This window comes from Nanorana parkeri, unplaced genomic scaffold, assembly GCF_000935625.1.
Source record: "Nanorana parkeri isolate BGI_ZX_2015 unplaced genomic scaffold, ASM93562v1 scaffold371, whole genome shotgun sequence".
Lineage (NCBI taxonomy): Eukaryota > Metazoa > Chordata > Amphibia > Anura > Dicroglossidae > Nanorana > Nanorana parkeri.
The window spans coordinates 1204296-1218939 of record NW_017306639.1 but is presented as its reverse complement, the minus strand read 5'-3'; the positions used below and the strand labels follow the sequence as shown (position 1 = coordinate 1218939).

General features: G+C 47.7%; 1 protein-coding gene and 1 long non-coding RNA gene across 2 annotated transcripts in view; both read left to right on the top strand.

Annotated features, from left to right (window-relative positions):
- Positions 1-14644, top strand: part of LOC108789043 (ubiquitin carboxyl-terminal hydrolase CYLD-like) — a 23540-nt gene extending 8896 nt beyond the window's left edge. Inside the window, exons 5-14 of the mRNA XM_018558967.1 lie at positions 1235-1397; positions 1947-2082; positions 4183-4293; positions 6739-6830; positions 7685-7751; positions 9374-9506; positions 11390-11498; positions 11884-12002; positions 13199-13412; positions 14353-14644. Coding sequence (XP_018414469.1) covers positions 1235-1397; positions 1947-2082; positions 4183-4293; positions 6739-6830; positions 7685-7751; positions 9374-9506; positions 11390-11498; positions 11884-12002; positions 13199-13412; positions 14353-14537 — 1329 coding nt within the window. The 3' untranslated portion in view covers positions 14538-14644. The remainder of the gene's footprint in view (positions 1-1234; positions 1398-1946; positions 2083-4182; positions 4294-6738; positions 6831-7684; positions 7752-9373; positions 9507-11389; positions 11499-11883; positions 12003-13198; positions 13413-14352) is intronic.
- Positions 12039-12945, top strand: LOC108789044. Its single transcript, XR_001941374.1, has 2 exons — positions 12039-12172; positions 12913-12945. It is a non-coding gene; the product is annotated as an uncharacterized LOC108789044 (long non-coding RNA).

Genomic DNA, 14644 nt, shown 5'->3' with positions numbered 1-14644 from the left:
CTCTGCCGATCCCTGCAATGGCTTCCATCCCCCGCCCCCCTCTGCCAATCCCTCCACTGGCTTCCACTCGCCCAGAGGGTAAAATTCAAAATATTAACAACCGCTTACAAAGCCATCCACAACTCCGCCCCCGTCTATATCTCCAACCTTGTCTCAAAGTATCACCCCAACCGTCCCCTCCGCTCCTCCAAGGACCTCCTGCTTTCCAGCTCCCTCGTCAACTCCTCCCATGCTCGCCTCCAGGACTTCAGTAGAGTCTCTCCCATCCTCTGGAACTCTCTACCCCAACCTGTCCGTCTGTCTCCCACTCTGACTGCCTTTAGGCGATCCCTTAAGACTCATCTCTTCAGGGAAGCCGATCCCACCTCAACCTATCCGCTCAACCATCACGTTCTCATACAATTCATCCCCACACAGCTCCCTCCTCATGTATCACTGGCCCCTCCTCTTTTAGATTGTAAGCCCTCAGGGGCGGGGCCCTCCTTACCATCTTGTTCTTGAATTGTATTGTGATTGTAATGTCTTCCTTATATTGTAAAGCGCTGCGCAAACTATTGGCACTCTATAAATCCTGTATAATCATAATCATAATAATAATTGAAGTGTGGAGATATCATATGATCACTCAGACAGCATAGAACGTCATGTGGTCACACATGCCAATGCAGTGAAAGCTGGAAATGTGATGTCATAAGGTCACCTTGGGCCATTGTAGTGATGTCACATGATCACTTGAACACAATGTAGTGAAGGCTGGCAGTGTCACTATGTCATGTGATCCTTTTGGAGTCATAACACAATAACCTGGTCACATAAGCTCTAGGAACCAATGTCGGAAAGGCGTGTAGTGTGATAAGTTCATCTAATAAGTTTGGGTGCCTCAAATATATGTTATCCTTTCAGAGCCAATGTGGTGAAAGTGTGATGTCACATGATCACTTAGAGACAAAGTAATGCAGACTGATAGTCAAGATATGACTCATCAAAGCCAATGTAGCTGTTGATATTGTGAGATCATTCCAGTGCAGTGTGATGTCATATTATTATTTAGATAATAATGGTTACCGCTGGCAGTTATGATGTCATATGAAAATTGAGAGCCAATACAAGCCAATGTCATGTGATCACCCAGAGCCAATGCAATGACAGCAGCCAGTGATAATGTCATGTGATCATCCAGTTGTGGTAGGCAGCTCAGCTCTCTGATGACTGAAATGTGTTCTCGTCCTCCCAGGAAGAAGATAAAGGTTGCACCGATGGCAGCTTGCAGGGATTCCGGTATTTTTCCTGTGCCCCAAAGCGAGGAATTTTTGTCAAGTTGAAAGCATGTCAGCCGGACACCCGCTTCCTGTCTAGCAAAGTCGATGAACCAAAGAGCCTGGAGGTTGATGGGCACGGTGAGTTACTTTGATCTCCTCACGGGGTGGAGCTAAAACAAAGAACCACCAATGGACGACCAAGATCATCACTATGCAATCTTTATACATGAGTTGGCCACATTATAAGTTAAAATGATCACGACTAATAGCAGTAGCAACCTTTCCTTTTAAGGCCCCATTCACATGTAGCGACTTATGGCGCGATTTCCGCCGCAATATCGCGCATTTTTGCCGCGCGATATCACGAGAAGTCGCCGGCTAATGATAGTCAATGGAGCTGTCTTAGCTCCATGTCGCAAGTCGCTTCTACAGGTCCCTTTTTTCGGCGGATTTTGCGCGACTTTGCTTTTTTCTATGGAGCCCGACGGAGAAGGTCGCGCTACCGTCGCTGGAACGTCGCCCCGAAAGGCGCACTATCCCGGCCGCTGCAAAGGTATGTCGCCACATGTGAATGGGGCCTAATGATACATCTGCAGCTCACATCAAATATTCTGGGGGTGATGTTTTTAAAGCATAAATGATGATATTGAATGCACCAAAGTCTCTTTTCAATTTGCTCTGTTTCAGGTAGAGATGAAGGTAACAGAGTACTTGGGAAGGTCCCCCCGCTGCAGGGAGGTGCTGCTGTGGATATTTTAGAGGGTGATATGAAAGGGATACAGGGCCACTGCAACTCCTGCTACATGGATTCTGCTCTCTTCAGGTACCTAGTGGGAGGGACTTGGCGTGTCAGGGGTTCCTCAGGGGTGGGGACTCTAACTGCGGTCTCGATTTTTCTGTTTGAATTTGAATGCAACACAACTTTGCTCTCTACATTTGAGCTGACCCAAAGTAAAAAAGAGAACACGGTTGTTGTTTTTTTTATTCCATGTGGATAACTGGGAAAAACTCCAACCTAAACTTTTATTTTAAGAGTTTTGGATAAAGTGGGGAATAGTTGGATATTTTGGGCTTTATTGCCTAGGGCCCAGACAGGAAGTAAAAAAAATCACTTTGAAGTTAAGTGAAATCCCATTTTTGTAATGTTTCCACCAGAACAGGCTCCTCCCTAGAGTCCCCTCCCCTTTCCTTTTCATGTTACAACTTTAAGAGATATTTCTTTTTATACTTATTTACTAGTCATGTTTGTATAGGGACTATGTGTACATGAGAAGGACCCTAAATGATGAGTCTATAACTTTATTTGCCCAGGTTTGGTAAAACACAAGCTGACTACAGGAGTCCATGTAAAAATATTCTTCATCTTGGTTATGTCTAGAAGGTTTTCTAGGTAATCCTATATGTGTTAAAAGTGACAATTAAAGCTCTACAGAGAGTATCTATCAACCAAGTTAAAGACAAACAAGTCAGACAATGAGACTATTGAGATACACTATATTGCCAAAAGTATTGGGACGCCGGCCTTTACACGCACATGAACTTTAATGGCATCCCAGTCTTAGTCCGTAGGGTTAAGTATTGGGTTGGCTCCGCCCTTTGGCGCTATAACAACTTCAACTCTTCTGGGAAGGCGTCCACAAGGTTTAGGAGTGTGTCTATGGGAATGTTGGACCATTTGTGAGGTCAGGTACTGATGTTGGGGGAGGGGCTCGCAGTCTCCGCCTCTAATTCATCCCAAAGGTGTTCTATGGGGTTGAGGTCAGGACTCTGTGCGGCCAGTCACGTTCCTCCCCCCCAAACTCCCCCATCCATGTCTTTTATGGACCTTGCTTTGTGCACTGGTGCGCAGTCATGTTGGAACAGGAAGGGGCCGTCCCCAAACTGTTCCCACAAAGTTGGGAGCATAAAATTGTCCAAAATGTCTTGGTATGCTGATGCCTTAAGAGTTCCCTTCACTGGAACTAAGGGGCGGAGCCCAACCCCTGAAAAACAATTCCCCCCCCCATAATCCCCCCTCCCCCATTCTTTACACTTGGCACAATGCAGTCAGGCAAGTACCGTTCTCCTGGCAATCGCCAAAACCAGACACGTCCATCGGATTGCCAGACAGAGAAGCGTGATTGGTCACTCCAGAGAACACGCCTCCACTTCTCTAAAGTCCAGTGGCGGCGCGCTTTACACCACGGCATCCCGCGCTTTGCATTGCACTTGGTCATGTGCGGCTTGGATGCAGCTGCTCGGCCATGGAAACCCATTCCATGAAGCTCTCTACGCACTGTTGTTGTGCCAATCTGAAGGCCGCATGGAGTTTGGAGGTCTGTAGCTATTGACTCTGCAGACAGTTGGCGACTTCTGCGCACTGTGCCCTTCAGCATGCGCTGACCCCGCTCTGTCATTTTACGTGGCCTACCACTTCCTGGCTGAGTTGCTGTTGTTCCCGGTTGCTTCCACTTTGTTATAATCCCAGTAACAGGTGACTGCGGAATATTTAGTAGCAAGCAAATGTCACGGAACATCTGAATCCAATGATTTGGAGGGGGAGGGGCCCAATACTTTTGGCAATATAGTGTATGTAAACTATGTTGTATTTTTACTACATTACCTTATTAGGGCATTAATATATGAAAGAACATTATGTTATGTAAAACTGTATTAGTATATGTAATATTGTTTGATTCAAATGATCGATATCACACTTATAGTTACATTTTAGTATGCAGAAGAATTGAACATCCCTTCCTCAGCATTTCTCTCTCCTCATGGTTAACCGGAGAAAGATTCAGATGACATTGTGTTATATAAAACGTTGGCAGTAAAACATGACAGAGGTTGTACCCCTTTCCTCATTGTATCCCAACCCCACAAAAAAAATGTGTCTGGGTGTCCATTGTAATGGATTTCCTCCTCTGCCTTCTCTCTGCAGCCTCTTCTCCTGTAGCTCAGCGTTGGACTCTTTACTCTTCAAACCGGCGTCCCACCCTGATGGAGAGATCCAAAGGACCCTAAGGGAGGAGATTGTCAACCCCCTGCGCAAGTGAGACCACCCACATTTACATCCAAATGAGAGAAATAAAGGAGGAACGTTATGAAGATCCAACCTCTGGACCTGGAGGTGTTAGGTGTAAAGTCTTAAATTACGTTCACCTCTATGGCAGCTATTCGGAGATCTTTTGCTGTAAACTTGGGCCCGACATGAGATTTGTCTCCATTTGGAATTCCTGAATGCTGCAGCACCTATTCTGAAGTAGTTAGTGGTCTGGGAATGATCACCTGACTCCCAGATGCTGCATATCGGTACTCAGTGTGCTAGTAGAAGGGGGGAGCTGTGGTGGGCCCTAATTTTACAGCAGCTCTCCAGCCACAGGAAGTCAATGTAATTCACACCTAACCTACACTCAATCCAGAGAAGACACCTTCACAAGGTTCTTTTTCTAAAGCAAACCTGTTGACGCTGTCATTGGGCAACAGGTTGTTGTGATGACGGGGAAACGTTAGGCAGTGAGGGAACATCTGGCAGCAGTAGGTCATCGTGATTGGTGATGGATCTACAATTAATCTAAATCACCAAACAGCATGATTGATGATGGATTTATGGTGTGGATGTCTTTTATATGCTTTTGACTTTTTTGGGGAAAAATTATTAAGGGGCATAGCCCTCCCCCTTGCAAGGCATACTATCCCATTGTTGAGGGACAAGGTCCTCTTCTTCACATCTGGCCCTCCAAAAGTGATGTGGGGGTTGGTAAGGAGGACTTATATGCATGAACAAACCACCTTTATAACAAGGGGACTTCAGATACCCCTTGTTATAAAGGTCCCCTATACCCCCAGATATCTGCCCTCCCCAGAGGCTGATCCTTCAGCTCTCTTTGGCCACCTCTGCCCTTTAGTTCAGTCGAACTGAAGGGCTGCTGTACGGGCTATTCACAATAGCCCGTATAGCTGCCGAAGGCGGCCGAGCGGCTCACAAATGACAGCTGGGCAGGGCTCCGCCCAGCTGTAATGACAGATCAGCGTCCCCAAATGACCTGGGGACGCTGATCTGTCATTAAACAATAACAGCTGGGCGGAGCCGGCCGGGACGTCACGGCCGGCTCCACCCAGTTGTTATTCATTGGCCGGGACCTGCTAGAAGACTCTAGCAGGCGATGGCCAATAGGAAACAGTTGGGCGGAGCTAGCTTCTTTAAAATATTTTACATTTTTTTTTAAATCTTCCTATGTTTTAACCTTTTTAAAATCCTTTTGTTCATTTTTTTTTTTTAACTTTCTTTTAACTTATTTTCTATTCCGCTCGGTACCACGGAGGTACTGAGCAGAATAGCCGAGCCGATTGTCGCTTGGTGACCTTTGGCTATTCACTCACTGCCGTTCGGCCCCTATAGGAATATATGAGAATAGGAGTGAATAGCAGCGAGTGAGCTGCCGGAGCTTCGGCTCAGCCGATCCAGATGTTGGATCGCCTGAGTCAAAGGCCTGGTTCACACCTGTACGGTTTGTAGCGCGTTCAACGCTCTACGAACGCTCTACAAAACGCTCAAATCCCATTGTTTTCTATGGGTATGGTTCACACCTTGCTGTATTTCAGCCCGTCTGAACGCGCTACAAAACGGCCTACGCCTGAAAAGGTACAGGAGCTTCTTTGCGCGTTTCCATTGGGATACAGCCAAGTAGCCCTCGGAAATGCGCATTTGTCGCACATTTTTGTTGCGCGTTTCCATTGGGATACAGCCAAGTAGCCCTCGGAAACGCGCATTTGTCGCACGTTTTTTTTTACCGCGAATCGCAGTAAAAACGCGCGATAAACACGCATATTCGATATGCCTAGGTGTGAACAGAGCCAAAGTCCTTCTGCACTGACTGAAGGCAGCCGATGTACAACGTTCGGCTTAATTCGCTTCGGCTGGGTCACTCGGCTGCCTTCGGCCGCTTTGTGAATAACCCTCTATGTCTCCACTGGAATCATTATTATTTACACCATGCATGGTGGGCCACATTATGTCTACTGAACATGATTATAGCACTTTATTATAAAGATTGTAGTGATATTTGGAACAGCATTTTTCATGAGAAAAGGGCCATAAAGCTGTAGACCAGGGGTAGCAAACATCCGGCCCTCCAGCTGTGGGTGAAACTACAAATCCCATTAAGAATCTCTCTTCGGGAGTCATGTCTGTGGCTATGAGAATCTTGCAATGCCTTATGGGATTTGTAGTTCCACCACAGCTGGAGGGCCGAAGGTTTGCTACTCACTGCTGTAGAGTTATGTTAGGAACTGTGACCTTCATCAACTGACAACCACAATTATGGGAAGCTGATATGAGGACAATGTATACTAGCTGCAATTGTTTTTATACTGAATTCCTGAATGGACTGAACGCTGTTTTTATATCTGATCGATGTTCTGCTTTATATATATAAAATAATGGAATCTCTGATAAAGATAATGATTGCCGCTAACCAATTGGCCTCCTTGGCAGGAACGGATATGTCTCTGCGGACAGTGTGATGAGGCTGCGACATCAGTTGATGCAGGAGAGTCAGTGCCCCAGCTTCACCACCTCGGAGAAAGGTATCGCTATCACTTCACCAGAGACATGGAGCTGGTGGGTCTCGGGGGGGACATTTACAGCCCAATCCACATCCCTAATGAGGGCAAAGGGCAATGATGGCGTCCCGTGTAGAGACTCATGTGGACATTTTATGTAGAAGACAGAACAATCCCAAGTGGAGTCTCTATAGGGTCCCCCCGTCCCTTTCCTGCCCTGCTCCTCATACCGCAATGCATCTTCAATTCCCATTTCTCATGAAAGGATTTTGTTTGTGAAGATAATTTATAGTGGAAATAGAATAGTTCTTGGAGATATCCAGTTGGCAGCACTTGGCTTGGTTGGTATTTTTCTATTTTAAACTTCAGGTTCAGTTTTATTGGGTCAGTTCACAAGAATAATATTCCATTTATAGCTGGAGCATGGTGGTGTGAGTCAGCCCCTGGCTCCTTATGTCCAACAATTAGATCTCCCTTCCACAATTCATGGCTCTGCCCCTGTGCACCTGGAAGTTTTATGTGCCCCTGATCCGGGGCCCTTTCATTATTATATGTTCCATGTCCTCCTGTTACATCCTTTATCATATAATATAAATAAAATCTAGAAGGGATGTTGGGAGCCCCTCATAATGGGCACAGCGGGTGTACAGACCCGGGAACTCAGCACAGGGATGGTGGGAGCTCCTCATAATGGGCACAGCGGGTGTACAGACCCGGGAACTCAGCACAGGGATGGTGGGAGCTCCTCATAATGGGCACAGCGGGTGTACAGACCCTGCAACCCAACGCAGGATGGTGGGAGCTCCTCATAATGGGGTGTATATAGGAGTGTGTCTGTAGAAATTCTGATATTTGTATTTTTACTCTTTCGCTCCCAGACCCGGAGGAGTTCCTGAACCTGATCATGCAGCGAATCCTCAGAGCCGATCCCCTGCTGAAGCTGCAGTAAGTGTTAGTTCTCTATTCTGGGACTTGGATGGCAAATGTATTAGACCCTGGTGCCCAACATGGAGCCCAGAAGGGGCATATGCGGCCCTTCAACACCTTTTATGTGGCCATCCTTATCTAAGTGCTGACTCAAGTCAGTAATGGAAATGTGTCAGTTAACTACCTCCGGGCCGGCCGGGAGCTCTCTAGATCTGAGCGGGCGTCTTTAGACGGGGGCCGATATTTAAAAACAGGCAGCGATGCCTGTTAACATACTGCAGAGCCGGCGGATCGCTTGTATGGGGTAACGATCGGTGCCCCCCCCCCTCCGCCGTGACACAATTGTCCATTAAAAAGGACATATCTATTTAAATTATCTGAGTGCTGGTGACCTGTCGTTTTTATCTCGTATTTTGCACGGCGCCATCCGTGGTCGTTACTACAAGCACCATCGTTCTTATTGGCCGGGATTGCTGTAAGGTGTGCGGAGAGCACCTTCACCAACTGAAACTCTCCAGCTTCAGATGCTGGAGAGAAGCTGATGGAGCAGATCTTTGCTTCATCAGCTTCTTTTGGGGGTCCTAGGTGACATTATGGGTCTTGGAGACCCCTGATGTCTCCATAAAGAGGACCTGTCACATATTTTGCTATCACATAGGGGGGTTTTATTAGCCCCCGTATGTGATAGCAATAAAGTTTAGTGGGAAAAAAAAAATAGGAAAAATAAATTAAAGTCCCCCCCCCAAAAAAAAATTAAGTTACACATAAAAAAGAATTAAAAACATTTTTTTTAAAGTCCCCACCCATACATACACGCATGCAAACATGCGTCGGGGCGCATACGAGCAAAAAAGACGATTGCGCCCATAACGCCCATTACGCCGCACATGTTACATATCGCCGCGAACGTCGCTGTGAGAGCAATAAGTCTAGGGCCATCAATCACTGATAACACTAATCTGATGAGCGGTAAAAGCTTTTAAAGCGTCACCTATGGCCAATTTTAGGTATGGGAGTTTTCTGCGATGTCGCGGGTGCGCGCAATTTTAAAGCTTAACATGTTTGGTGTCTATTTACCCGACGTGACCCCCTCAGATGAGATTTTGTAAAACAAAAAAAACTTTCCATGTCAGCAGTGAGAACCGGTCCAATGCAGAGACGCAAGGCACCATCAGCTGGTTTTCGATAAGAATGTGAGCTTTAACTCTAGATGTGTGCAGAGTTATAGTGGGATTGGTGGAGCATCAGCAATAGAGGAAGAATTCTGGCCTGGTGAGAGGAAGGTAATGCAGGATTTGGGAGCCGGTCATATACCTCCTCTTCATGCTGTAGCTGGATTGCTCCCAAACTCTAGCCAAGGAAAGGTAGACGCGCCTTGCCTCTGCTGTGCGGCTCTATCACTGTTTTGTTGAGCAGGAGCTGCTGGTGGAGTCGATCACCCCATTACTTAATGACGTGTTGTGGGGGAACGCCTATAAATACACGGGCCAATGTTGCACATTTCTACATACGAAATAAAAAGTGCACGTGAACATACACACCGCACATGTAACTCAGAACCATTTAAATAGGACCGTTGTTTCATTGTTTGGGCATTTTGTTCCTCTCGTCATATTGTGATCTCCAACCCCCCCCAACAGGTCGAAGGTCCAGGGTGTCCAAGAGTGTTATTGCTACCAAATCTTCATAGAGAAGCAGCAGGAGATGACAGTTCCTAACGTCCAGCAGCTATTGGAGCAGTCCTTCCACCACTCCAACCTCAAGCTGGCCGAGGTGAGGGCACAGTGCGGGATGATGATGGGGGGGAGGGGGGGGAGGGGGGGTATGGGGTCATTGTCTTTTAAAGGGAATGTAATGTGGACTTGTTTATGAGGGTACAGGCCACACTTGTCACCCTTATTGTTGTTTCAATACCTAGTCACACATTGACATGGTCCAGCTGGGGGTCCTAACCTTACTGGTCACATACTTGTTCTAGGTCATTGAGTCACTAGGGAAATTTTATATGAAAAGTTTGCCAAGAAAAAAACATTTCTTGATGCCCCTGGGGACCAATCATCTTCCAGCTGCAACTGCTTCAATGGAATGTTTAATATGAGAGAAGGATTTTGGTGGGGGGTTATGGGAAACAAGGGATTTTCTTGCATGGGTACCAAAGTAGGGAATGAAGGTGACCACCACTGAGCCTGCATTGTTATAAACCAAGTTGGTTAGGTCAGCTCCCCTAGTTCTATTTGATGGGCTCACTGTATGCAAAGCCAAACATATGCTTTCAGCTTTGGATAGACCCTCTACTTAAAGGAGAATTATGAGGCGAGTGATTTTCACTCAGCCTCATAATCTGAGCCGACCTGTGACAATGAGACTGTCACAGGTCGGCTCAGTAGATCGGGAAGTGAGCGAACACATACCGGCGCTCGCTCACTTCTCGATCCTGTGCCAGCAGAGAGCCGTGACAGGGGAGGGACTGGATTTCCCCCCCTCCCCGCTCCGATCCTCCAGCGCTGACTGGCGGAACAGACGGGGGAGGGGGCGGGTACAGCTGGCTCTGCCTCTAGATAGGCAGAGCCAGCTGTCACTCACGCAGCTGGGCGGATCCAGACATAATTGTCGGGATCCGTTCCGCCTGCGGCGTCTCAGTATATAGGGAGCTGTGGCTCGCGCTATACTGAGCTTAGGGTGACGGGAGGACGCTAGTTTGTGTCCTCCCGTTACCCTTAGGAGAGCTATGGGGGAAAGTCCTAACCCCATAGTTCTCCTTTAAGACACAACATGAAAAAAGAGGAACCCTCCTAAAGCAAAGATAAATCCCTCTTAGGCAGTGGTCATCAGAACAGGGGACCTCAATGGAACATTGCCCTGAACCTCCTGTGACCAGGGCCAGATTTACTCTCTCTGCTGCCCCAAGGCCAGGTTTCTCAATGCGCCCCATACCCACCAACCTGGCAGACCTGCAGGCTGCATACAAGCAATCTAGGCGAAATCATAGAGATCACTTGTACAAAACAAGCGGCGGCTTCCCCGCTGTACATTTAGCTCTGCTTGCCCAAAGCCGGGCTAACTGTAGAAAATAACTACCCGCCTGGCGCCCAGAAATTCATGTCCCGCGCGTCGAGTGATAGGAATTCCACACCCCTGCTGCCCCAAGGCCGGGCCTTGGTTGGCCTTGTGGGAAGTCCGGCACTGCCTGTGACTGTGTCAACTCAAAAATGTTGGCTTCCCATCATTTTCTGTACAAGGGACAATGGTGACCAGGACACAGAGGGTAAATGTTCCTACATCTGGCCACACGCTATACAAATCTCTGCACGTTCTCCCAAATCCATTCCTTTAGTATAAAATGAGAATGAGGCTCCAGTACTACATAATTGATGGTAAATCCAAAGAAAATTGTACATTGTATATAGGTTCATATGTGAAAGTTTTGCCTGGTATATAGCACATGGCACTTGTGCCCCCCGATGGCACTGAGGACAATAGGAGTTTTCTGTACTTGTCAGCACCGGCTAGCGGCACTAGTGTAGTACAATGTGCTGCGTCAAGTGTTGCCCCGTGGGCAGGAGGTGACAGTGTCCCAAAGACTGAGATACATATGTTGGCATGTGTGGTTTACAGTACGCAGGTTTGATTAAAGAGTCCGTTTTTCACATTCGCAGGTTCCATCGTGTTTCATCATCCAGATGCCGCGGTTCGGGAAGGAGTACAAGATGTTCAGTAAAATTGTTCCCTCCCTGGAGTTGGACATAACAGATCTCCTGCTCGATAGTGAGTTTCCCACCAAAATTTAAAGGGAGACTTCACTTTCATTAAATACTGAAATATTGTATATATTGGCATCACACGCTATTTTATATCTGAAAGGTTAAAAGGTAAAATAGAAAATATAGTTGTGGCTGCAGTACACACCTTCAATCCAAAAATACTTTTTCACCACAAGATGTGCTTATTCTTCTGGGTTTATCATTCAAGTCAGAAGACTGAGGGCATACTGTGAGTATAGGGTGTCATGGGTGTGCCCTCTAAGGGGGCATCATCACAGTGCCTGTCATTCACGTGTAATGATGTAGATGTATGTTTTTAAAATGTTACATTGGAGCATGAAGGGAAGCTGATCAAACTTAAATCTATACATACATTGTGTCTCTGGCAGGTCCCCGGGAGTGCATCGTGTGTGGACAGTTGGCCAGCTATGAATGTCCTGATTGCTTCATGGATGACCTCCTCTCCCAGCACGGCCTAAAGCAATACTGTGCCCTCTGTTCTCAGCAGGTAAACCACAATAAGCATAGGCATTGGAGGCATGGATACTGGGGAGTGAGCTGTGTGTACTGGAGTGTAGATCTCACTGGTGACATGGATACTGGGGAGTGAGCCGTGTGTACTGGAGTGCGGATCTCACTGGTGATATGGACACTGGGGAGTGAGCTGTGTGTACTGGAGTGTAGATCTCACTGGTGACATGGATACTGGGGAGTGAGCTGTGTGTACTGGGTGCGGATCTCACTGGTGACATGGATACTGGGGAGTGAGCTGTGTGTACTGGAGTGCAGATCTCACTGGTGACATGGATACTGGGGAGTGAGCCGTGTGTACTGGAGTGTAGATCTCACTGGTGACATGGATACTGGGGAGTGAGCTGTGTGTACTGGAGTGTAGATCTCACTGGTGACATGGATACTGGGGAGTGAGCCGTGTGTACTGGGGTGCAGATCTCACTGGTGACATGGATACTGGGGAGTGAGCCGTGTGTACTGGAGTGCAGATCTCACTGGTGACATGGATACTGGGGAGTGAGCCGTGTGTACTGGAGTGCAGATCTCACTGGTGACATGGATACTGGGGAGTGAGCCGTGTGTACTGGAGTGCAGATCTCACTGGTGACATGGATACTGGGGAGTGAGCTGTGTGTACTGGAGTGCAGATCTCACTGGTGACATGGATACTGGGGAGTGAGCTGTGTGTACTGGAGTGCAGATCTCACTGGTGACATGGATACTGGGGAGTGAGCTGTGTGTACTGGAGTGCAGATCTCACTGGTGACATGGATACTGGGGAGTGAGCTGTGTGTACTGGAGTGCAGATCTCACTGGTGACATGGATACTGGGGAGTGAGCTGTGTGTACTGGAGTGCAGATCTCACTGGTGACATGGATACTGGGGAGTGAGCTGTGTATTGGAGTGCGGATCTCACTGGTGACATGGATACTGGGGAGTGAGCTGTGTACTGGAGTGCGGATCTCACTGGTGACATGGATACTGGGGAGTGAGCTGTGTACTGGAGTGCAGATCTCACTGGTGACATGGATACTGGGGAGTGAGCTGTGTGTACTGGAGTGCAGATCCAATGTGTGCAGGAAAACAGACTTCGGGAAATGTTCTGTGTGTAAATTACAAATCCGTATGATGTTCCTCTGGCATGCCCGCACCTCTGACTTCAGCTGATTCCAGTTCCTTTTATCCTCAAGGCTCACAACCATCACAAGCGGAAGAATCACAAACCCGTCCCCCTAAAGATCCCGGACACCTGCCTGAAAGCGCAGGGGACAAAGAAGATCCCTCGGGAGACTCTGGAGCTGTTCGCTGTGCTGTGCATAGAGACCAGTCACTACGTGTCCTTTGTCAAGTACGGGGTGGAGAAGGGAAGCTGGATGTTCTTCGACAGCATGGCCGACCGATATGGTGAGAAATCAACCGAAAAGCTTCTTTCACTCACGGTGGTATTTTGGGGTTTTCGTATCATTTTGGGTTGATAGGGCCTTTTTGAAGTTTAAATTGTTCAAAGCACAGCATTTACTTGTTATTGATCCTCTACCTTTTGTTCAGAGCACATCACATTGCTGTATCATTTGAAACGGAACTAAGTGCAAAAACAGTGTGCACCTAAACCACTGCACAACATAACACTCAAATTGACTGCACCCCCCCGACCCCCATTTCCCATGCCCGTAGATAAAATAAATGTTAGGCATACACCAGTTAGGCCTATTATTCCTGATTAATTTTTAACTGGCCAGTTTTACACCACTGTAGCCTCTGCAGTGTATTCATTCTTGTAGTAAAGCTCAGCTGGCGCTCTTTGTCACGCAGCTGGGTGGATCTCGACAGTAATGTCGGGATCCACCCAACTGCGTGAGTGACAGCTGGCTCTGCCTATCTAGAGGCAGAGCCAGCTGTACCCGCCCCGAATACCCACCCGAATTCCCTGCAAGGAGCCGTGAGTGACAGTCACCGCTCTCTGCAGGGATAGATCGAGAAGTGAGCAAGCAACGGTATGTGTTCGCTTACTTCCTATTGAAAAATTGATCTAAGAAACAAAAAACACTGAGGCCATCGATCTCGATGCCTCAGCAGTGACGAGAAGTGAGGGACAGAGAGGCTCTTCCCTTCCTCCTTTAGACTAGCTTGGGGATGGATTGGGGGTTGGGCTTCGTCCGGCAGGAGGCGGGACATGCTGGGGAATGCGTCACCCGGAACAAGAGGTACCGCACGTCACTGCCATAGGGGTGTACAGGGGGCGGGCTAAACTGGTTAAATGTATGTACTTTTGGAGCAACGCCTACTGACTTGGCTTCCTCATGAGTTTGGTCAACTTTAACCTTCTGCCATGTTGTCCCCGCAGGTAGCGAAAATGGCTACAACATCCCTCGAGTCAGCCTCTGCCCAGAAGTGGCCACTTACCTGGCCTCCCCGCTGAAAGACCTCATCAGCCAGAACCCCCGCGAGATGAAAGGTGTCGCCAAACGCCTCTTCTGTGACGCCTATATGTACATGTACCAGTCCAAGAGGATGGCGCTCTACAAGTGAGACAAATTGTCTCTGCTTGGTGTCCGTGATCAGATCCTTCTGAGAAATTCGGAGAAGATTTAAGACGTCTGTGTTTTGGGGAGTCCATCGGCAGCAGACTGATCCAG